Source organism: Esox lucius, chromosome 6 (assembly GCF_011004845.1).
Source record: "Esox lucius isolate fEsoLuc1 chromosome 6, fEsoLuc1.pri, whole genome shotgun sequence".
Taxonomy (NCBI): domain Eukaryota; kingdom Metazoa; phylum Chordata; class Actinopteri; order Esociformes; family Esocidae; genus Esox; species Esox lucius.
This window is the reverse complement of record NC_047574.1, coordinates 24,852,129-24,877,651: the sequence shown is the minus strand read 5'-3', so window position 1 is coordinate 24,877,651 and position 25,523 is coordinate 24,852,129. Positions and strand designations below refer to the sequence as shown.

The 25,523-nt window shown below is 44.9% G+C and overlaps 1 protein-coding gene across 5 annotated transcripts in view; it reads left to right on the top strand.

The window, feature by feature from the left end:
* Positions 1-25,523, top strand: part of LOC105030300 (EMAP like 4) — a 63,356-nt gene that overhangs the window by 14,404 nt on the left and 23,429 nt on the right. For 2 of the 5 annotated variants that reach the window (XM_029120172.2, XM_029120171.2), the window contains exons 1-6: positions 3,027-3,659; positions 9,313-9,369; positions 18,119-18,295; positions 21,958-22,099; positions 22,595-22,816; positions 25,018-25,152. In XM_029120172.2, the coding sequence (XP_028976005.2) occupies positions 3,587-3,659; positions 9,313-9,369; positions 18,119-18,295; positions 21,958-22,099; positions 22,595-22,816; positions 25,018-25,152 (806 nt within the window). In that variant the 5' untranslated portion in view covers positions 3,027-3,586. Of the gene's footprint in view, positions 1-3,026; positions 3,660-9,312; positions 9,370-18,118; positions 18,296-21,957; positions 22,100-22,594; positions 22,817-25,017; positions 25,153-25,523 lie in introns of those variants that run through there. The other 3 variants (XM_029120173.2, XM_010904051.5, XM_010904052.5) reach the window with 3 other exon arrangements.

Here is a 25,523-nt window from a genome sequence, read left to right as displayed (position 1 = left end):
TGGGCAGGACATCTGACAAAAATAACGTACGCTAAATTAAGAGACCTCTGCACCTTTTGCTTTCCTTTCTGAAAAAGTCGAAAAGGAAGGTTTTTGTGTGAGGAACAGAAGGGTTGAAATTAAGAGACCACTGCAGATAGAACGCTTCTGTTCCTCGCCCAAAACCTTCCTCTTCAACTTTTTTGGAAAGGAAAGAAAAACGTGCAATGGTCTCTTAATTTAGCGTACATTATTTTTGTCGGATGTCCTGCACATATTTTATATTTGCAGTGGTCTCTTAATTTTAACTCTTCTGTTCCTCACTCAAAACCTTCCTTTTCGACTTTTTCAGAAAGGAAAGCAATAGGTAACCTAGCCAATTGAAGCTATAGGTAGCCTAGCCTATTTAAGAAACTATTGAGCTTGTGCCAATGTCGAAATATTATTCTGTCTAACTGTCCATTAATTAAAATAAAAAAAAATATACAAATCTCAATACAAATATAGGTATATAGCTATAGGTAGCATAGCCTATTGAAGCTATTCTCAGGTTATTAAATAATGTATTTAATATTATTAATAGCCTAGAGAGTTAGACCGCTGCCTCCACAATTTATAGGTCTGCAGATACTAGAGTCAATCAAATGGGTGTCTTGTTCAAGAGCCTAACGACATACAAGTGAACAGACTTTTGGAAGGGGTCAGCATTATTTTGGAAGCCTTCAAAACAACCAGCCTGGCAGACAGAAAGACAGAATGTGGGGGGCCTAATAAGAACAAGTCTAGGTCTGTCCAAATGTCAATCTGTGGTTACCAGTACATTATCTTCCCCTCCCCCGTTCCTCCTCTCCTCCCCTCCCCCGTTCTTCCTCCCCTTCCCCTCAGCCTTTCCTGGAGTGCAGGCATTCCTCTGTGTTTTTGGTGTGCGACCCAGGTCCTTTCCTTCCCCCTGTTTGGGATCTCGGTCCTTTCATCCCTCTGCTTTCTTCAGACCCTCCCAGTTTTGCACAAACGGTTTAATATTTGCTGTTGGTTTCGGTTCTCTACAGGTGCTGTCTCTGAAATGTAAATGCAGTTAAGGATGTGACACTGATACCTGAGGCCCCTGAGCCAGGGGAATGATGGGTAAATCACCGGACTGATTTCCTCTTAAGAAACATCACTTACAAAGCCTTGCAGGTAGTGTTTTCTCCCCCCCGATACGCCTCAACCTGCCCCAAAAAAACATTACGCATATTAAGGCTTTTACATGAGGGCGAGGCGGCGCAACGAAGCAGAGTTGAAAGTGGATGAGAGGCTTTTATATAAGAAAAATACCTTCATAAATAGTGGAGGTAATGATTTTGTGCGAAATAGGGACATCACTGATACTATTACATAGTTATCATGTTATTTCCAAACGTGCATATTCATCTGAGGTATTTAGAAACATTCACTTTTATGTTATATGCAGCGTGTTTGACCTGTGAATACGGCACCTTCCCCTGTAAACCCCCCCAACCCCCCCCCCCCCCCCAAAGACCCATTCCTTCCCCTGCTCAGGCCTCCTGCCCTTCTCCGTCCCGCCCAGCTGCTGCCCGGTGCCCCAGGCGGCCCGGTCTCAGAGGAAAGGGAGCTCCACAAAGAGCTCCACCGCTTCACACTTCCCCTCCTTTCAAATGTGTTTTCCAGTTAGAGGATGTAGTGTTTCCACATGCACACATGCTCACGCGGTCAACAGAACGCACCGACGTACACGCTCTTACACGCGCACGCTGTTATGCTCACATGTGGACGGGGACGGGGGGAAACAGGCGTGTTAATTAGGGTAAACTGGGTTATTAACCCTGTTTGGGTTGTGTTTGTACCCATTACGAGACCCCACTCTTTCAGTTGTTGTCCCTCCCTTTCCTGTCAGCTCTATAGCAATGACTGCAGTTCCTCTCTCTACACCAGCCCCGCGTCTAGGTTTCCTCCAAGGCGAGTCGAAGCTCGAATCACACGGTTGGTTTTCAGAGCATAGAAACTTACATTTCCTGTGCAAATGAAATGCTAATCATTTTGTGAATGAAGTTGTCATCTACCTCCCATGCCAACATTAGTTTTGTTAGGTCAAAATCCACAGCGGCCGACCTGACTTGATTGGCTTTCGGTATGAAATACCGTTCTCTCCCGATGAGCTCTATTGTGCTCTCGACCTCACGACCGGTCTGTCCCTGTGCAAATTAATTCAGTATTGATGTGTTTAAGGTTCTTCAGAGATCTAGTAAACGGGCCCGCTAAGGCACAGGGCTGAGGTCCGGTTTCCGCTTTGCGCTACATAGCTGGTAAGAATGGCCTGTTGGTACGTGCTGTCTTAACCACCCATGTACACATGAACAGGGTCAAGGAGGTTTGCTGGGATGCGTACATGCTTTAAAATAAATAGGCAAAATAAGAGGCAGGAACACAGACCGAATGTGTTCCCAGAAGTTTGGCTGTGCTCCTGTTGTCATGTGACAAGGAGATGTGGGATGGCGTCTTTCTATTCGTTTTTATTTTGTAGGAAAAATAGAGGCCATATCAGACGGACCAAAAATACATTTTTGTATTATCGCACTTGTCACACTGTCTGTTGTGGGAATTTACTCACTTTTTGTGGAAAATGAAGACACAATCCGTTTTCATCACATTATATTTGTTGTCCTTTGGAAAATACTGTGAAAATAACTATATTTAAAGAACATGGAGTCTTTGAGACATTTTTAATTTCAATGGGAAAAGAGATATGGGATTTTCTCAATGTCTGTTGATTAATTTTCTAATTCCTCTTGGGAAGGTGGAAAACAGTCATCCATTTGGCAGGCAGTTAGGAAGTCCAGCTCAGTTTCCACCTAATTGTTTGGTCATTCTTCTCTCAGGAGCTGGTTCTCCATTTTTAAACCACTCTTGATATCAAGGCCATGCTCACCCATTCTGTACCAGGTCAATATGTTGTACTTAACTTGTTTGAGTCTCACAGGGTTCTTCTACAATCTTTTCCTCAATCTCTGTGTTTGGTGAGCCTAGTTGTTGTCGGCACTCCAGAGGTTAAAGACCTGTGAGCCAACAGCAGCTCAGCTCAGCTTTAGGCCACTCCCAGAGGCAGCCAATATTTTCTTTATCTCCTCCTCCGGCCTCACTCGCTCAGTCACTGGCTCTGGGCTTTGTGGTAGCGTGCAGTAGTGGCACTGTGGCTGAGCATATGTCAGAGAGCAGTCGCTGAAGAGAGAGAAACACAGGGAGACTAAAACCATACAGTTTGCACACGGACAAACAGAAATCCTCCAGTCTGGTACTATACCGCAACTGGATATAAAAGAAGAAACAAAAGAAATACTCTCACGAAAGAAAGAAAGAAAGAAAGAAAGAGGGGGGAGTAGGAGAGAGAAAGTGAGGCAGAGGAAAATCCGGACTGCCTTTGACGAGGAGTTGAACTATCTATCGCTACACGCACAGACACACAGCCGTGTTGGAGCTGTGAGGTCAGCGGACTCACTCACACTCTCAGACAGTAAAAAAGAAGGGTACCTGGATCTCGTCAAGGGAGAGGTGTGTGTCTTTCTGCGGCCGTGCGTGTGTGGGTTTGTGTGTCTGCAGAGGAAAGAGAATGGAGGAAGGCTCTGTGGCTCCAGAATGCAACTCTACAACCACCAACCCTTTGCTCAACAACCACTGCACCGGTAACGTATCGTTCTGTATAACGTACTGCAATGGTTACTCTGCATTACTTTGGTACTGTTCTCTGTTCTCGGAGAAGAGAATGGTAGCAAGGTTTTCTGGTTAGTGCAGCCTGGCTCCATGAGTTTCATAGTGTGCGTGTGTGCGTGCGTGTGCGCGTGCGTGCATGTGTGTGTGTGTGCCTGTGTGTGCATGTGCGTTTGTGTGCGTGCGTGTGTGTGCTCATTGGTGTGCGTGCGTGCGTGTGTGTGTGTGTGTGTGTGTGTGTGCGTGCGTGCGTTTGTATGCGTGGGTGTCTGTTTGCGTGTGCGTGTACTATTTGGTGCTTCCCGCAGCTATGCACAGGAAGTAGACTTGGCACCATAACCAGAAGTCTTCTCCTGCACCATGATGTCTGTGCGGTGTACCAGAAATGATGTGGTTCTAACAGAGAACGCTTTGACTTTCTTAACGTGTGTTGGTCATAGTGAAAGAGCTGGGAAGTAGTTTGATAGATGTGTGTATTCGTTTAGGTCTGTGTGTGTGACTGTCCTTCTATGTACCTGTGGCTTATTTTATTTCCCCCTGTAACACTGCCCACACAATTACCTCTGCACCATTTTATTGTCTGTGTTTGGATAGCAGTGACCTTTCTCCAACCTTCTCTGTTTATTCAGAGGGCCCATGCCAGTAAGACCGCTGCTTATTGGCTGTCGGGAGGGCAGAGGAAGTATAGCTGTCTAGGTGACCGTGTTTAAAACAGAGAGGACTTGAAGCTGGGGAGAGTAATGAGTGGAATGGAAGAATGGGACAGAAGAAAGACAGAATGTGACTTGTAGTTGTATGGCTGTGGATGGGGTGAGACAAAGAGAAGGGTGAGACTATAGAGAGGTAAAGAGAAGGAAGGGCATGATGGATTATCATGGTATTTCGTGGCATAGCTAAATATTAGCACATACCCAGAGTATTACTTGGTTTAATGGAGCACTAATAGTAGACATGTAGGCACAGCTTCTATGCAAAGTTGAGAAAGATTTTTTGTTGCATTCCAAAATGAAACTAACAAACATGTGAGGAACAACAGGAGGTGTACCACTGAGGCAGTCTCAACCCGATTGATCCAGGTCTACCTACATGGGTGGTTCTGGGACCCAGATAGGCTGGTACTTCCTGGCTGTGTGCTTGAACTAACTTTTCTATGATACCCTGCCAGGCCAGGTATTGCTGGTCAATAAGTAACCAAAATAACAGCCGTGTGTGTGTGTGTGTTTCTGTGAATGTGTGTGGGTTTGTGTGTGAAAGTATGAATGACATTTATCTATGTTGACAGTTTATATTAGTCGATGACTCATTTTCTCCATACGAGGTAAGTAAATGAGTGAATTAATTATTTGTTTGCTCTCTGTTATGGCTTTGTTGACTTTTACAGTGATAGGCATCTTTCTGTTAAATTTTTAAGGTAGTTTAATGTAGCATTGTTCTGCTTTATTGACACTGAAAACGTTTTTGCTGAAAGAGCTGTGGGCCAGATTCGAACCCATGCTGTAGCTGGATGTGTACCAGGTACCACAGCTTAGATCTCTGGACCACCATGAACATAAATGAATGGGCCACTCCATGACTAAGGTTTTATATACACTAAGCAACTTACTATGACTTTCCTGTCCTAGGAATTTCCCAACTGGGATTCATTGAAATTCGGGGAAAGTAAATGTGAATTTTACTGGTTTGTAGGTAATGTGTATTTCCTATTGGAATCCAGACAAAGGGTATCTAACAGTTAGAATGGAAATTCACAAAGACCATCTGGGCTAGGAAAACTAAATAAAAGTCTACTTAAACCAGTCAAACTAGAACAGCCGTTTCAGAAATAGGTAAAATAAATACCACCCAACTCAATGGATTACTTTATTATTTTTTGGACTGAGTTTAAGCCTTGTCCTGGATGCAAAAATCTGCTTAAAAAAGATGAATGCCAATTTTCAACTTTTTTTGTTGAGGTCTAGGCATAAACCGGCCCTGCATCTTTCTGTCTAGGCGAAATCTAGGCTACAAGCAAAGTACAGGTATTATTACAATCCCCAATTTTTAGAGCATGAAATGCATGTTTGCAGTTGAACTGGTTACTCTTCAAAGTGTCAAAACTCCAACACTATGGGTTCATTCATACCACTTCATCTTTATTCAATTCCTACATAGATAATTCAACCCTTGAATCAACATTTGAAATGTTACATTGACAAATCAATACTTGGCATTTTTCTGTGCATTTACCAGATAATGATTTGAGCAGTTCTTTGGGTAAAGTGCGTTTACCAGATAATGATTTGAGCAGTTCTTTGGGTAAAGTGCGTTTACCAGATAATGATTTGAGCAGTTCTTTGGGTAAAGTGCGTTTACCAGATAATGATTTGAGCAGTTCTTTGGGTAAAGTGCATTTAGAATTTTTTATTTTTTTTTCATAGGTGTTAGTCACACTGTTACCTGCGAACTGCCCATATACAATGAAATGGAAGCCGGTCAGTAGGAGAGACTTTCTGCAGGCACTGCATGGCCAAGTTAATGGCAATTCCTGTTGTGCCTCAGACCAGCCCATATCAGTGATATACCACATCCCTATGAGCCTTATGGCTTAAATAGAGGATGAAGACACTCACAAGTTAAGGCAGACATTTGAACGTTGAAATTACTAACTGTGGACTATTTTCTATCCCTGAACACCACAGAATTATCAGCGTCAGAAGTTACCCAGTCAGGATCCTTTGTATGCATTGTGTTGGCACTCTCATCAGAACTGTGGGAGAGGTTATTAGGCCAGTAGGCATTCTGGATTCATATTACAACACTTTGGCCAGTGTTGTCCCTCCCTCCTCTCTCTCCTTTCTCTCCCTCTCCTTCCCCAGAGAGAGGAGGGAGGAACAACACTGGCCCATCCAAAGAGAGATGGAGGGAGGAACAACACTGACCCATCCAAAGAGAGATGGAGGGAGGAACTACACTGGCCCATCCAAAGAGAGATGGAGGGAGGAACTACACTGGCCCATCCAAAGAGAGATGGATTGAGGGAGGGTCCACTACTACACACTTGCATCATTCAGGGCAGACAAATGTTTCCAAGAACATACAGATTCTTAAATGCATATACACACATACACACACAGATGAATACATACACAGTCCAGTATTAATAACCTTGGTGGGAACACAACAATTCCATGTTCCCTAACCTAAACCTAACTTTAACCTAACTTTAACCTAAACCTCAGTAACCTAACACACACACACAAACTGTGTATGGCACTGTGTATAGCAGTCTCTGATAGAGCTACAAATTATTTGTGTTGGTTGTGAATATTTAGTGTGTTCTGGCGAGTGGATTTGGTTAAACACTAGCAGAGTATTAAAGTGATAGGGTTGTAAAGTGGGTGTAGGATCAGTGTGTTCCACTGATAGTGTTTTAAGGTGTGTTTAGGATCAGTGATCTACAGTGATAGAGTTGTAAAGGTGTGTCCAGGATCAGTGAATTTTGCTTATAATGTAGTAAAGTTTGTGTGTTGTACCAATGTATATTACAGTGATAGTGTTGTAAAGTGTCTGTCTGCGTGTTGTAACAATGTATATTACAGTGATAATGTTGTAAAGTGTCTGTCTGCGTGTTGTAACAGTGTTTATTACAGTGATAAAGTGTGGTTGAGTGCAGGAATATGTGTGCAGCTTCTCTCTTCTAATCCAATTCCAATCCAATTCCATCAATCATCAAATCCCTTCATCTGTCACATGATATCTCGCTTTCTCCCCCTGTCACTCTCTCTTTGAGTATGCCTCTTACAACCTTGTGGGAAACTGTAGGCTTTTCATCAGTTTACTTGACATGTAGAGGGTGTTGTGCTCAGTTAAGGCATTTTATTTAATTTTTGTAAATTCTAACCGTGTTATTTTGAATAAATTTTACCTGTTCTGTAGACTCTCTGACCCAATAAAGAGTTTGTAAAGCTTAAGCACTCAAAAGAACTTAAACTCTAAATGTTTCCATCTCTTTCATTTCTCCCCATCTGTCTCCAACTATCTTGTTCTATGTCTCTCTCTGTTTCCCTGTCTCACTGTTTCCCTCTCTCTGTTTCCCTGTCTCACTGTTTCCCTGTCTCACTGTTTCCCTGTCTCTCTGTTTCCCTGTCTCTCTGTTTCCCTGTCTCTCTGTTTCCCTGTCTCTGTTTCCGTCTCTCTGGTTCCATCTCTCTCTGTTTCTGTCTCTCTGTTTCCCTGTCTCACTGTTTCCCTCTCTCTGTTTCCCTGTCTCACTGTTTCCGTCTCTCTGGTTCCATCTCTCTCTGTTTCCCTGTCTCTCTGTTTCCCTGTCTCACTGTTTCCCTGTCTCACTGTTTCCCTGTCTCTCTGTTTCCCTGTCTCTCTGTTTCCATCTCTCTCTGTTTCCATCTCTCTCTGTTTCCATCTCTCTCTGTTTCCCTGTCTCTCTGTTTCCCTGTCTCTCTGTTTCCTTGTCTCTCTGTTTCCCTGTCTTTCTGTTTCCCTGTCTTTCTGTTTCCCTGTCTCTCTGTTTCCCTGTCTCTCTGTTTCCCTGTCTCTGTTTCGCCCCCTCTCTGTGTGTCTCTCTCCATACGCACATACTTGGCCTGACTGCAGAGTCTAATGTCTTACAACAGGCATGTCACTGCATGTAGAAAACAATTTAAAACCCCTACAAACAGCATGCAGGAATCTAAGAACAGTATGAAGATGATTAATGCCACACAAACATGCACACACACACACACACACACACACCTGGTTGCGTGCACTCATTCCCATACAGTTCATGCATGGATGACTAGAATAAAAGACTACTTTTCCAGATAGATATATGTCTACAAATGTCTGTTTGCTCAGACACATGCATTGAGGTAGTGTGAAATATTTTCTTTTGTAACATATAACTTTTGTCTTGCTTTTATTTCATCAAATCCCCCCACCACCCCATCCCACCTAAAACCATATCTTATGCCACCACATTCACAGTATATATAACATATTACCACTCACCACATCCACAGTATATATAACACCATATTACCATCCACCACATCCACCGTATATACACTCACCTAAAGGATTATTAGGAACACCATACTAATACTGTGTTTGATCCCCTTTCGCCTTAATTCTATGTGGCATTGATTCAACAAGGTGCTGAAAGCATTCCTTAGAAATGTTGGCCCATATTGATAGGATAGCATCTTGCAGTTGATGGAGATTTGTGGGATGCACATCCAGGGCACGAAGCTCCCGTTCCACTACATCCCAAAGATGCTCTATTGGGTTGAGATCTGGTGACTGTGGGGGCCATTTCAGTACAGTGAATTCATTGTCATGTTCAAGAAACCAATTTGAAATGATTCAAGCTTTGTGACATGGTGCATTATCCTGCTGGAAGTAGCCATCAGAGGATGGGTACATGGTGGTCATAAAGGGATGGACATGGTCAGAAACAATGCTCAGGTAGGCCGTGGCATTTAAACGATGCCCAATTGGCACTAAGGGGCCTAAAGTGTGCCAAGAAAACATCCCCCACACCACTACACCACCACCAGCAGCCTGCACAGTGGTAACAAGGCATGATGGATCCATGTTCTCATTCTGTTTACGCCAAATTCTGACTCTACCATCTGAATGTCTCAACAGAAATCGAGACTCATCAGACCAGGCAACATTCTTCCAGTCTTCAACTGTCCAATTTTGGTGAGCTTGTGCAAATTGTAGCCTCTTTTTCCTATTTGTAGTGGAGATGAGTGGTACCCGGTGGGGTCTTCTGCTGTTGTAGCCCATCCGCCTCAAGGTTGTACGTGTTGTGGCTTCACAAATGCTTTGCTGCATACCTTGGTTGTAACGAGTGGTTATTTCAGTCAAAGTTGCTCTTCTATCAGCTTGAATCAGTAGGCCCATTCTCCTCTGACCTCTAGCATCAACAAGGCATTTCCTCCCACCGGACTTCCGCATACTGGATGTTTTTCCCTTTTCACACCATTCTTTGTAAACCCTAGAAATTTGTGTGTGTGAAAATCCCAGTAACTGAGCAAATTGTGAAATACTCAGACAGGCCTGTCTGGCACCAACAACCATGCCATGCTCAAAATTGCTTAAATCACCTTTCTTTCCCATTCTGACATTCAGTTTGGAGTTCAGGAGATTGTCTTGACCAGGACCACACCCCTAAATGCATTGAAGCAACTGCCATGTGATTGGTTGATTAGATAATTGCATTAATGAGAAATTGAACAGGTGTTCCTAATAATCCTTTAGGTGAGTGTATAACACCATATTACCATCCACCACAACCACACATAACAACATATTACCATCCACCACAACCACGCATAACATATTACCATCCACCACAACCACACATAACAACATATTACCATCCAACACAACCACACATAACAACATATTACCATCCACCACAACCACACATAACAACATATTACCACCCACCACAACCACACATAACAACATATTACCATCCACCACAACCACACATAACAACATATTACCTCCAACCACAACCACACTATAAATAACAACATATTACCATTCACCACAACCACACATAACAACATATTACCATCCACCACAACCACACATAACAACATATTACCATCCACCACAACCACACTATAAATAACAACATATTACCTCCAACCACAACCACACTATAAATATCAACATATTACCACCCACCACAACCACACTATAAATAACAACATATTACCATGCACCACAACCACACATAACAACATATTACCATCCACCACAACCACACATAACATATTACCATCCACCACAACCACACTATAAATAACAACATATTACCATGCACCACAACCACACATAACAACATATTACCATCCACCACAACCACACATAACATATTACCATCCACCACAACCACACTATATATAACTACATATTACCATCCACCACAACCACACAATGTATAACAACATATTACCATACACTACGTCCCCACTACTTTACAAAAGTACATCCAAAAATCAAAATCAAGAGATGAATTGAGCAAGAGATTGAGAGAATATAAAAGGGAGAACTCTTCTCATGAATAGGATGGATCAGATTACCATCCACCACAACCACACAATGTATAACAACATATTACCATACACTACGTCCCCACTACTTTACAAAAGTACATCCAAAAATCAAAATCAAGAGATGAATTGACCAAGAGATTGAGAGAATATAAAAGGGAGAACTCTTCTCATGAATAGGATGGATCAGATGGCTGGTCTCCTTAGAGGCTAACACGCCAGACTGCGTTATGTAGGGGTTAGGAACAAATTTACAATTAGGACTAGTGTTAGCATTTAGGTTACATTTTTTAGGGTTAGTAATTGGGGCTAGGGTTAGATTTTAAGTTACTTTTAGGTTTAGACATTATGGGTTAGAGAAAGGAATTACAGCTAAGTTGACTTTAGATGTCAATGTTAGGTTATTGAGCTTCGGTTTAAGTTAAGTTTAGGGTTAGGAAACTTCTTTCTGGCCCCCACAAGGATAGAAATACACAGCGGTATGCTTGTAAGTGCATGTGCGCTGTAGTTTCTCTGTTTGTGCCTGCATTTCTTTTTTTGCTTAGTGCGATACTATCCATTGCCAGAGGCTGGGATCACGAATCAGTCAATTATACATGATACAATGGTTTCAGACACCCTGCTACTCCCTCTCTGCTCTGTGCGTGTGCGTGTGTGCGTGTGTGTGTGTACGTGCGTGCGTCTTTGTTCATTTGTTCATTTACAGAGCACCATGGTGATTTAGTATTAATAGAGGGAGTAGCTGTACATCCTCTGAACCAGGCCACCAGAGTGTGACAGCAGGTAAACACCTGTAGCCTGTAATTCACCTTTTTCTGCGTGTTGGCGTGCACAGCCGAGGGAGAGGACAGAGTCCTCCTGTAGCCATCTGTCAAAATACTGACTGGAAGTTTAGCTGAGCTGGGAAAGAGAGGACGTCATGACCCTCGACCATGTAAAGTCACTGTACAGCTGAACACGAAAGCAGTCTTCCCAGTAGTAATCACTGGAGATGTTGACCTCTTGAGTGAAGTGTCTGCTGGTTGAGCTGTGTTAAACCTCTCCTGTTTTATAGTTTAGCTGTGTTAAACCTCTCCTGTTTTATAGTTTAGCTGTGTTAAACCTCTCCTGTCTTATAGTTTAGCTGTGTTAAACCTCTCCTGTCTTATAGTTTAGCTGTGTTAAACCTCTCCTGTCTTATAGTTTAGCTGTGTTAAACCTCTCCTGTCTTATAGTTTAGCTGTGTTAAACCTCTCCTGTCTTATAGTTTAGCTGTGTTAAACCTCTCCTGTCTTATAGTTTAGCTGTGTTAAACCTCTCCTGTCTTATAGTTTAGCTGTGTTAAACCTCTCCTGTCTTATAGTTTAGCTGTGTTAAACCTCTCCTGTCTTATAGTTTAGCTGTGTTAAACCTCTCCTGTCTTATAGTTTAGCTGTGTTAAACCTCTCCTGTTTTATAGTTTAGCTGTGTTAAACCTCTCCTGTTTATAGTTGAGCTGTGTTAAACCTCTCCTGTCTTATAGTTGAGCTGTGTTAAACCTCTCCTGTCTTATAGTTTAGCTGTGTTAAACCTCTCCTGTCTTATAGTTTAGCTGTGTTAAACCTCTCTTGTCTTATAGTTTAGCTGTGTTAAACCTCTCCTGTCTTATAGTTGAGCTGTGTTAAACCTCTCCTGTCTTATAGTTGAGCTGTGTTAAACCTCTCCTGTCTTATAGTTGAGCTGTGTTAAACCTCTCTTGTCTTATAGTTTAGCTGTGTTAAACCTCTCCTGTCTTATAGTTTAGCTGTGTTAAACCTCTCCTGTTTTATAGTTTAGCTGTGTTAAACCTCTCCTGTCTTATAGTTGAGCTGTGTTAAACCTCTCCTGTCTTATAGTTGAGCTGTGTTAAACCTCTCCTGTCTTATAGTTGAGCTGTGTTACACCTCTCCTGTCTTATAGTTTAGCTGTGTTAAACCTCTCCTGTCTTATAGTTTAGCTGTGTTAAACCTCTCCTGTCTTATAGTTTAGCTGTGTTAAACCTCTCCTGTCTTATAGTTTAGCTGTGTTAAACCTCTCTTGTCTTATAGTTTAGCTGTGTTAAACCTCTCCTGTCTTATAGTTTAGCTGTGTTAAACCTCTCCTGTCTTATAGTTTAGTTGTGTTAAACCTCTCCTGTCTTATAGTTTAGCTGTGTTAAACCTTTCCCTGTCTGCTAGTTGAGTTAAACCTTTCCTGTCTGCTAGTTGAGCTGTTAAACCTCCTGTCCTGGTCTGCATTTACACAGGAAATTTTTTTTTTTGTCAATTGTTTTCTTCATTAATGTTGTTTTTCTTGTCCAATCAGATCAACTTTGAAATTGATCTCATGTGAAAAGAACCCTTTCTGGAAAGAATTCCCACAGGATAAGTGCTGGCTCTGTTACAAAGAGAGAGAAATTATTAATTTTGCCGGTATTCATGAAGTGTCTCGGATAATAATGCTGATATAGGATCAGCATGGCCTTTTTAGGTGATTTATATGGAAAAGAGTAACTGATCCCAGATCAGCCCCGCAGCAGTCTGGAGTTGTGCGGAAGGCTGTGGAAAGAACCTGTCTCTGGTTTCCTTAAAGCATCTTATGGCTACGTCGACATTTAGAACAATCGTATGAGCTTCACCAAATGTCTGAAATCCTTCCAAAAAGCCGGTGTTACAGTGTAAAACTGTTGTAACCACTGCCCCAAGCCACTCTTAGGACAGCATTCAATTGTCGTTAGATACGTTGCACTTTGGCTTCACTTTATACGTTGAAGACATCTGCTAAACCCTGAATCTTTTTGTGAATGCTTGATAACTTCACAGCAAAGTTCCCTGCAAATACAGCCATTCCCAATGTCTTTACAATTATTGGCAAGGATCAACATATTTTTTAAGCAAAATTGAGATTCCACAACAGAAATGAGCTGCGGTTTCGGGTGGATAGGATGCACGGCCTATAAATAATAAACAACGTATTATTCGCCGATTTAGATGAACATATGTGTAGAGGATGGTCTGTCGTCAGTATTGTGGAATACTTCCCATGTCAAGGTCATTTTCATGATGAAAGCTGTTCTGCTGCTTTCCTTTTGATCATGCTTGTAACGACAAATTGTTCAACAACATACTGAATGAATGTGTGATTTGGGGAAATGCATGCTACATCTTCAGTTGGTGAAAAACCAGCCCTGACTGGTTGTTAGTGTCGACATCAACCATTAGAGCATACATTGAGCGTGTTCAAAGCAAAACAACTCTGATTAATGATAAAGGCTGGCTTCCTGTTTGACAGGATATGTTTTTGGGATTGTGCTTCCTCATATCAAATGATTATTTCCAGGCTGCTGATTGGTTCACTCCTCTCTGTCTTTCTCCAGTTAAATTGGGTCTAAATGGGTTATAGCTTGGGTCATGTCTGTATGCGATATAGCTTGGGTCATGTCTGTATGAGATACAGCTTGGGTCATGTCTGTATGAGATATATCTTGAGTCATGTCTGTATGAGATATACCTTGGGTCATGTCTATATGAGATATAGCTTGGGTCATGTCTGTATGAGATATAGATTAGGTCATGTCTGTATGAGATATAGCTAGGGTCATGTCTGTATGAGATATAGCTTGGGTCATGTCTGTATGAGATATAGCTTGGGTCATGTCTGTATGAGATATATCTTAGGTCATGTCTGTATAAGATATAGCTTGGGTCATGTCTGTATAAGATATAGCTTGGGTCATGTCTGTATGAGATATAGCTTGGCTCATGTCTGTATAAGATATAGCTTGGGTCATGTCTGTATGAGATATAGCTTGGCTCATGTCTGTATGAGATATAGCTTGGGTGAAGTCTAAATAGGATAGAAATTTGAAAGTGAAGCATATTTGAATTTGAACTCATCCTAACCGTAACTCTTTTTCTAACTTTAAAGATGCATTCTGGGATATTTGGCCATTGGTTTCAATAGTGGTCCTATCGAGACGAGCAAACAGTATTTGAACACGGTGTACTGTATGCGCCGATATGTGCTCCATGTCATCAAAATCACACTCTTTCGTGGCTCAACTAAGTATTTTAGTGATTCTACTTAAAGATTAATCAAATATTACCAATCCAGCTAAAAATTGTATTAGACATATTTAACAATAATTTAATAGCAAAATAAAACATGATTTTCCTAGCCACTGAAATTCAACACTACTCATGTTTGCTCCTTGGGGTTTAAGGCTGGGTGTTTTATAAAAGCACTTTGTGACAACTGCTGATGTAAAAAAGAGTTTTATAAATAAATTTGATTGATTGATTGATGATTAACAATTACCCTCACCTGCTTCTACTGCATTTATGCAAGTTCTGATAACTTGTGTCAATGAAGTTCTCCTATTTTTCTACAATGAATTCAGTTCTCCTAACTTGCTACAATAAGTGAAGTCTCCTCACTTGCTAGAGTACAATTCTAACTCCAGCTGAATTCTGTCTAGTCTGTGTGACCTTGTGAGCATCTTATTTGTTCAGTTCCTCAGCCTCTTCACCACGTTTCACCTTCACACACAGAAATCTGCCCCCAAAAAATCCTTCTCTAAGAAAATTCACCAATGCAATTACCCACTTATCGGGTGCTTTTTATTCTGTAGACCTTTTGCAGCACTTTCTCTAGCATTTCTTTAAAGGCTGTTGGGTAATGATTTACATATCCTCTCATCTGTTTTGCAATGCTCTAATGATAACGATGACTGTACAGTAGATTGCTCAGAGGATTGTGTATTGAATGAATGCGTATCACCATTCACACCCAGTACTATCTCACTAACTCTCATCCTGAATCATTCTCCATGATTCCATTTTCCAGGGCAAGCTTGGAGGTTTTCTATGAATTCCAGAATGCCGCACATCTGACGCTTTGTTAACCCTATTTCATTACATATGTTTTATTGGGTGTGTGCGCATGTGTGTGTATGTGTGCGTGTGTGCGTGTGTGCGCGTGCGTGCGTGTGCGTGTGTGTGTGTGCGTGTTTGTGTGTGTGTGCGTGCGCACTGTAGTGGCAGAGAGGCGAGTTCTGTTCAGGAATGTGTCAGGCCATTGTAAGAAATGACAAGTACAGAAGCCTTCCTTTCTCTGAGAAAGAAAGAGAGAAAAGAGGAGAGGAAGAGAGTGAACGGGGACAGAGAGAGGTCGGAACGGACGAGGCAGGGAATGGGGGAGTGATCATTCTGCAAGTTTAAAGGGGATTAGAGAGAGAGCAGAGGTTGGGATGAAGCTGGTCGGACCAGGTGATCCGGTCATGCTGAAACCCACACACATTTGGCTGACTTTATTCAGACCCGTGTCACATTTTTGCAGTGGTTCAGCAAATCTGGGTAGATGATCCCATAAAATGTCCCATAAAATAAAGCCAAAAGCCTTCAACTCTGCAAGCAACCAACACTCAGGCCATTGTCCCTACAGTGTTTAAGTCACCATGCTGTGTGTGTGTGTGTGTGTGTGTGTGTGTGTGTGTGTGTGTGTGCACGCGTTAGTCCCAAGGGAAGAAGCCCTGTTTGTAAACCAGTAATATAGTATTGTATCAGACAGAGGGAGAAAGAAGACCGACAAACTAAGTTCCTCTATTGCCAGGATTCAGCGACTGTTTGTGTGTAGGCTTGTGTGTTTGTGTGTGTGCATGTGTGTGTGTGTGGTGCAAGCAGATGTGCGTGCTCTCCCTCTTTCAATAGGACAAGAAGGGTAATCTCAGCACATTAGTTTTCGCCCAACCCTTCAATGGGGTTTGACAGGCCTCATAGGTGGACTGGTCTTCCTGTCTGTTCTGCAGTACCGGTCTAGTTGATGGATCTGGGATGGCTTGCTTTTTCTGGCCATGCCCATAAGATTCAGTTGATTGACAGTTCATGCAGAACTACTTAAGCAGTTTTCCCTGGCTGAGTCTTAGTCTATTTGAGGGTCATGCATTCCCTATAGGAGTGGATTGAGGACTCTGCGCTGGGCTAGTTTGCCTGGCTCAGGTGTCCTCAGTGGACAGAGGCTCATTGTTCTGTTAGCGTGGCATCCTTGTTGCTCACTGATTGGTCAGTTAAGTCTTCCCCAGGGTCTTCTGTCTCTCTCTCTCTTTCTCCCTCTCTGCCACTTTAACAGGGCTCACCGCCTTGCCCTTTTTCTACAAGGCTGAGTGTGAATGATGTGTGCAGAATGTACAGTACTTAGAAATATGCACCTGAAACTCTCAAAACAACAGTTCAAAATTTTTTGGTCCATTTAAAGGTGAAACTGCAGGAATATTTTGGTGCATTTGAGTAACATTAATACCGCTGCCCTTCTCACAACAGTCGTGTGTGTATGTGTGTATGTGTGTATGTGTGTATGTGTGTATGTGTGTATGTGTGTATGTGTGTATGTGTGTATGTGTGTATGTGTGTATGTGTGTACGTGTGTGTGTGTGTGTGTGTGTGTGTGGGGTGGGTGTGTGTGTGTGTGTGTGTGGGTGTCTAGTTGGGTTGGTGGGTGTTTGGGTGTGTGTTTGTGTTGGTGCGCACGCCATATTGCAAGCCTTCTGTATACGACTGTTAATTTATTTTTCGATCTGTATTGGCCAGACTGTGCTTTGGGCGTGTTTTAAACGTTTGCTTGACGTGTTAGTGTCACAAACATCATCATAAACATGGTTATGCCATTGGATAAGCTTTGATTGTTTACCAGAGTTGAGGAGTCAAGTGCTCGCATGGCGTGTGCTGTTAGACAGAGAGATGTTTGTTTAACTGGGTAATACTTTGCTCCTGACTATTATGAGGGAATGTTGAAGTTTCACTTTATCACTCACCGAGTCTGTCTGTCTAAGGAGTTGAGGGGGTTTACATTCCACTGAAGGGAGTCTTCTTAAAAGAGGTGGTGGGGTGGGGGGGTTAGTCAGCACCCCTTTAACAGGCCAACCTCAGCTATGAGGCCCCCTAACTGTCTTCACTGCCAAATTACCCCCATGCCGTCCAGCAATCAAGATCTTAACCACAGCTAGGCTTGGCAGTAGCCCCAGCCTGAAAAACACACAACCCTCAACCCACAAATACTGAGAGCAGTTCAACATGTGCCCTGTATTTATGCTGTACAGTAGAGAGAGCTATGAACACACAATCTCCCACACACACACACACATACACACAGGAAATCAGAGTCCAGTAGGTTTTGCTATTTACAGTATCAACCTTTTGTTTGTAAGGTTTTCACTTCCTATATTTTGCAATGGGCTTAAGGGAAGTCAAAAGTTGCAACAAGCAGGCCGTTCCTGCTCCGTTCAACCCGGGAAGTCTTATCAAAGCCTGTCAGTTTGCTGTCAAACTGGCCTTCTTGTCTCAAATGTGGCCGTCTTGTCTCTTCGTCTTGTCTCTTTCTGACGCCTAACCCGGTCGCCTCTCTGTCCACAGATGACAGCATCTCGGCGGCGAGCGCGTCTGACGTGCAGGACCGCCTTTCGTCGCTGGAGCTGCGCGTTCAGCAGCAGGAGGACGAGATCACTGTGATGAAGGCGGCGCTGGCCGACGTGCTGCGGCGACTGGCGCTCTCCGAGGACACGGCCGCCAAGAAACAGACCGGCACCAAAGGTAGTCCGACCCCTTGACCTCTGGACCTGTCTACATCAACCCCAGTCACACCTGTCTCTCATGATTGTGTTTTTTCATCGCTAGACGATCGCACACGGTCGGATCCGTCTGTAATAGCGTCCGTAGTTCCATTCATGTCTACTTTCCCAGTGGTTTGTTCAGCCCCTCTGTCTTCACCAGATCCATATTATTAAAGAGCTCTGCTCTGGTGTTCTTCCATTGGTGTTTACCCGGCGGTGGTTCAGGACCAGAGCCAGAACCTGGGTCTGCTAACAGTTTCACTCTAACTTTAACCTGTGGCGGAAAACGTGATCATTCAGAGCGAAGGCCTGTGTAGGCCTGTGTGTGTGCGCGCGTGTGCACGGGTGCGTGTGTGAGCGTGCCACTTAGGGCCAGGGGAAGGGACGTATTTCTTTTAATTTACACATTGAATGGAGCTTTGCTATAGCGCGTTAGACCTCTCCTACCAGAAAGGCACCACACCAAGTAACACGCTGGTTCCGCCCACTTTGTAACACATCACGCCAGCTCAATCACGATTCAGAAACACACCAGGAATTCAGTGTCTCCACAAGGAGTATACCAGTCCATTGTCTGACAGTACACCCCAACACAATCGCCGATTTGTCCCTGAGCTAAGTGATGAAGCGGAGGCTGACATGTCCAGCCACAGGAGAGGAGCGGCGAGGTTTGGGTGGGGGGCATTCCTGTGGCTATCCCGTGGTTGTCCCTGTCAGGAATATCATTCCCGGGCTGTCAAGGAGAGAAAGAAAGACACTGAATGCATGCTCAGACGGAGTGAGAGAGATGGGCCGTCTTTTACTGAGAGAGGAGGGAGTAGAGAAGCGGGGGAGATAAATGTGTGGATCCCCCATACGTTGGCAAGCCTCTGGGCTCTGTAACCAAGCTTCGGTGTTAACTTCTGGTTAACTGACTCCAGTCCATCTGCACACAATAACAACCACTGTCTCCTAGCTGTGCATGTGCGCGCGTGTGTACGTGTACGTGTGTATGTGCATGTGTGCGATTGCCGGCAGGGGTGCCTAATTGTCGGCAGAGGAACTTTGTCTTTGTTGGGTCGACTGCAGTCTTCACATGTCACTTTCTCTCTGCTGGGAAAGTCATTTGTGACTCGTAGAAGAAGAGAACGTGTCCCCGTTGGAGGTTTTCCAGTAGATAACAGCGACAAAGTCATCGCTTTTCTCTTTTACTTCCATGACGACCTCATTGGAACACTTCTAAGGAAACCTCTTTCACTGAGTAAATCATCAACGACCTATCCAGTAATATGAAACCATTGCAGTTTCCTCGAAGGAGGTTAGGAAGCGCTTTTCAGGTGTTGGAGAGCAACATGCTACTGTGTCTGACCGCTATGGCAACGAGGTGGTTAATCTTGTGCCCGTTCTCGCCAACCTGTCACATCCCTTCCGCGACACACACCACATCCCTCCACCCCCATCTGCTGACCCTCCCCTTTGATCCCTCGTTCCGGTCACCTTTTAATCTCATTATTGACGTCGCTCTCCTACGTATTAGTATCCGTCGCCATAGCGATGACCCCTCGGTGACCCGTGCCCTGCTGTATTGAGAGGGTCTGCAGTTTTGGCTCGTCGGGAACAAGCGCTGTTGGGTTCTGGGGGCTTGCCGAGTGGATGGATATGAGCTAGCAGTTTGGCAGTGACCGGGCTGCGTTCTCCATTTCTACTGTCCCTTTGTCTGTGCCGTTGGCAGCTGAGGGGGGCTGGTGCACAGCACGTGCTCCCAAACGGCAAACCTCCACCGTCACACATACACACACGTGCACACGCACGTACACACCCGTGCGTGCAAACACACACACGCGCTCCCCCAAACAGGGCCCCTTCCAGCTCTTGAGACCCGTGTCTGCTTACCCAAGTAGCAGACGTATATTTCTCTCTTTCTCTTCCTTGTTCAGTCTTTCTTTCCCCTCTTCCACACAGACTTCAACCCCTTTCTTCTCATTCTCCTTTTTATTCTCTGTTCTCTTTTTCCAGATCTTTATCTTTATCTTTCCAGCTCTTATTTTTCCACACTTTCTCCCAACTCTGCCTTTTTTCCAAATCATCTATTATCAGGATTGAGGAAGCCAAGGCCATTTTCTTAGTGTGAGGCTGGGAGCATTCATACTCATTCTGAATTTGACACTATGAGGAGGGATCAGGATGTGTGTGTGTGTGTGTGTCTGTGTGCGCACGTGTGTGAATGCATGCGTATCTGCATGCTTAGTCAGGCGTGGGTCTGTGTGTGTGTGGATTGAAGGCAGAACTGTCCAGCGTTTTCTGTGAGTGTTAAGGAGATTATGTCGGGTCTTCCTGTGGGACACTGAATACACAAACACACAGTTAACTTTCTTACTGGCTGTGGGCTGGGGAGCTTGCATTCTACAGACATAGATGCAAACACACACAAACCTGTCAATCCCAAGACAGACAGGTTTTATTGACTGGGATGCCAGGTTGATGGATGAGGTGCCTCCATTTCGCAAGGCATCCGTCGTTATTGACACACAGCCCTTTGATTAGCGTTGGCTTGATTTAACATCAACACTCATGTGTTCCATTGTCCCTCAGGGCTTTTCCCCAGCGTAGTCAGCCTTTTCCCAATTACTCTTGTCCTGTCTTCTGCCTTGACGATGAGGCGGAGGGAATAAACCAGGGGGAGAACAGGGAGGGGGCTGTCGTTGGATGGGTTATCCCCCAAACCCTGCCCCGCGGAGGGAGGGTGGGAGCCCACCACCTCAAACACTCTGGTGTGTTTGTGCCAGGGGGTAATGGGCCGTGAAACTGGTCCGTGTGTCACTGACGTGGAGTCAGATCTCTGCCGGGTCGCTGCATGCCACCCCCCTCCCCAGCGTAACCCCGCCCCCTACACATCCCCCCATTCCCATGCCGACTCTACAAGTAAATCTGACAGAATGGTGTAGAGGAACGGAGAACAACGTAACCCCGTACAAATGGGTTGCATTGTCCATCAGATCTGCTCCCACCAATGGAATGGTTTGTTTCTGTCCCCCCCACCGTGTGGCCACACTCGGTCCTAGTCCTGCTCCTCTTTTTGACCTCTTTTGCGTGTTAGTCGTTTAGCAGCCGCTCTTATACAGAGTCACTTTCATTAGCGGGTGGATTTTAAGATGGGTAGAGGCAACTGCACAACCACAAGTTATAGTAAGGACTCTATGTTTCAGTCCATGTAGCAGTCAGCAGTGCATGAACACAATACAGGGATCAGGGTTGTTTTGCCGTGTCTATGCTGGGGAAAACAGTGTGCCTGCCTGGGGGGGGGTGTGTTTCCAGCTCTGCCTGAGGACTGTTAATCAGAGATTTACTCGGACGAGACGCCTGCTCCATCTTCGGCCCTTATCCCGTTAGTCTGTCTGGGGAGGGGGGGGGGGGGGGGTTAGGTCAGAATCAGCACTCCCTAATCCTTCCTCTGTCTGATCAGACTCCTAACCCTTGTTTGTATCTGTCCTCCTCCGCCCCCGTAATCCCTATATCCTGCTGCAGACGGGAGGGGGGGCTGGGGGGTGGTGGGTCCTGAGTTATACAGTTATCATCCCATAATGCTTAGGGCAGGCCCGGTTGCCCGTTGACTTGTATAGGATAGTACGCTCCAATAGCTGTCCTCTCATCTGCCCCTGGTAGGACAGACTCCCCTTCGTGAGGCCTACTCCATGTCCTGCATCGCCAACGGCAGCACCAGCAGCCGCAAACCCAGCCACAGAGACAGAGACGGCTCCACGGTGTCCGTCGCCAGGAAGGAGACATTCTCCTCCGCAGCCAAGAGGTACTGTACACACACACACACATACGTAGGCACGGTTACACACCACACCCCCAAATCCTCCCCCAGGATGAGTACCCACTGAAGTGTGCGTTGACCTTCCATCGGACACGTTCGCCCCTCCCAGATTAGAAACTCTGTTTGTCAACCTGTCCCATGTTGACCTGTTTAACTCCTCCCTCTCGGCCTGCGGTGATGCAGCAGAACAAGGCCATCAAGTCCCCCAGGGTTCTTGTAGGTTCTGTTGTAACTGGGTATCAGCCACGGGTTACTGCTGATCATCTGGTTGGGCGTTGCAGAGCAACGGCCCCCGAATAGAAAAAGTCAGTATTGGATGAAATATGAAGTCAGCCTGTTCATTGGTGTTAGTATGGAAGGCTGCAGGTTGGATCTGTTCCGGGGACAGACCTCGGATCAGATGACCGTCAACGCTGCCCTGCAGTTCCACGTGTTGTTGTTGTTTTTGCATTTGTTTGACCCCCCCGGTTGTCTCCACAGCGGTCCGACTGCAGAGAGAAAGAAGGACAAGCCTCAGATGGAGGGCATCAAGGAGAAGGAGGAGGAGTCCTCCCCTGCCAGCCAAGCTAACGATAAAGCCCCCGCTGGCAGCCCAGTGCAGCCCTCTCCGTCCCCGTCCAGCTCCAGCCACCCTCCCTCCCCTCACCCCCCCCAGTCCCAAAGGCAGACCCCGGAGGGCAAGGGCACCCCCACAGCCAAAAGGTTCTTCATATGCCCAGTTTGATTGATGCCCTCTTTACCAGTGCAATGCCTTGGCAGCATTCCGAATTCTCTTGCCTCTGGCTCACCTTTGACTTCTAGATTAACTTTGACCTCTGACTTACCTTTGACCTCTGACTTACCTTTGACCTGTGGCAGAGTCCGCATGCTTTGGATCCCTCTCCTTCCAATGGCTTTGGGTTTTCCAGATTTGCTCCCTGTCTAATCTTTAAAACGTACTTTCCGCTATCTTTGCCATGTACTCACTCAGCCACCAAAACTGACTAACTTGTCTTTCAGATTACCTTTAACCCCGCTCATAGCCAAGCCCTTTCATTCAGAGATTAGAGATGAGAGGAGTAGAACGGAGCAGAATGGTTTGCAGATGTCCTGTCTGCAGTCATCTGTAACAGCGCGGTCCTATCTGTCACACCAGCTGTGCTTCACACCAATCAGGATACACACGGGCATACACACCACACACACACTCACACACACACTCTCTCACACACACACACACACACGCTGACAGACCCAGAATGAACGCCCTTGCTAATCAAAGCGCTGGTCAGCCTCACGCTCATTGAACATCAATTATTCTGAAATACATTGAGCACCGATTAAGTTGTACAACAACAACCCAACGAATCCATCGTTGAATATTAGACTGGGCATGTATCATGTCTTTAGTCACTGCCACAGTAATGCCAAGCACATTAGCCGGGAAACTCATCTGCTAGCAATTGTGCGTGTGTCCACCCAATACGAAATGGGCAAGGCTTCTGAGCCTGGCCTCTCGCTAGGCAGGGAAGCAGCACGCTCCGATTTTTACATCCTAAATTGTCCTTTCCCATGCGTCATTGGTCACGTAAAGCCTTGAGATTTGAGGTGCCGTTTCTCATTCAAATGCGCTGCAAGCGTCAGGCCTCTCTGTAGTCCGTGCGATGAGGCGCTTCCTTTTATGGGCCTGTTATTTTATTTACCCCTCGATCCATCTGTCGGTCACGCTACTCTTCTTTTGCCCCGTGTCTATTGCCTCAGCCCCCTTTCCTGCACGCACACGAACCCCTTGAGGGGGAAGCCTTCCAGCTCGGGCTCCAGCGCGGGACCTATCGATGGGACTGTTAGCTTTCCCTTCCTTCCACCTCACCTCTGTGCTGGGGCCCCACAGATTGCTGCTTTTTGCCCTCCCAGGGCCAGTGTGTTGTGTGTGTTGTGTGTGTTGTGTGTGTTGTGTGTGTTGTGTGTGTTACGTGTTTGTACAGTGAGGTTATGGATCACTTCTGTTCAGACTAGGTTGTTCTTTTCCAGCCAAATTCCATACATGCAGTTAGAATTAGCAGAGGATGTCTGGGCGTCTTTCCATCTCCGTACTGCAGATAAGAAGAGAGTAGGGGCTCTGAAAATGTAGCAGTGTAACACATCATTGAACCAATATTTAGACCTTTTCGCCCCTCAGTGTCACCACTGCCCCCTGGTGACTCGGAGGTAGAACAGCTGCTATGCAGAAGTGAACCAAACCTCTAGACCTGGAAAATAACCCTTCCTCCCCACAGCTTGGCATGAAGAGTGGCATTTGTCTTTCTCTCCATCCCTCTCTCTCTCTGTTCTCTCTTTTCTCTCTGTCTGCTCTAGCTGTTCTCTAAGACTTTCATTCTCAGCTGTTATTCAGTCCTCTTTTTATGAATTAACCTGCATTGGGTTTGTTGTAGCCAACTCTTCGAACTTCTCTATCTCCTGGCATCTGGGGCTCTTATTTTTTTTTTAATCCAGCCTGCGGGGATATTGACCTATGTCTGGGATGGACTTTTTCCTGTTTGTACCACTCCCCTGGATGCCTCAGCGTGTGTGTGTGTGTGTTTGTGTGTTTCAGGTCCAGATTAACCCAATTGGAGGGGTTGCCATGTAAACTCGCCTGAGAGTGTCTTGAATAAAGCATACGGCATTTCAACTTGTCAGGTCACCCATTTGCTTGCTGTTTTTACCATTACACAGAATAATATGCAGTTTGACTTTGCAGACTGTTAAGTTAAAGTCGATATAGTAGCCACATCTACATTCTAAATTTGAACCATGGCATCTCCTCCACCCTCCTGCTTTTCTTCTTTTTAGCTAATTCTTCGCTCTCTGCTCTGTCTCCAACTTTCTGGTATGAAACTAACTTTCCGTCTTCGCTTTCGCTCCGTGTATTCCTCTGTCCGTAGAGGTCACAGTGCCAAGCGGGGCATAGAGCGTTCTCAGAGCAGTACCTGGGAGAGTGGCGAAGAGAGCAGGATCAAGCTGGTGAAGGCCGCCTCCACCTCAAAACTGCTGGCCAAGGTGGTGAAGAATGCAGACAAGTGAGTGGGAGACTGGACTCTCTTCAGAAATCGGACATAATGTTAAAGTGCGACGCTAATTGAGCAATGTGTTTAAGCAATAAGGCACATGTGGGTGTGGGAATGTGTTTTGGCTAATGTATCACGCCTAAAGGCTTTTCTTAAGCACGACGTTTGTTAGTTGGGGTGTATTGGCCATGTACCAGAAACCCCTGAGATGCACCGCTGCCATTATAGAGGTTACTGAAACAATTACAGTGAAACTAATAGAATACTCATTAACCTGAAAGTACCCATCAGGCAATGAAATGGAATCCTGGAATCTCTATGACAACCAATGAACTCCTTAGACTTTATAAGATTCAAGGAAATTCTGACCTGAAATAGTTTTT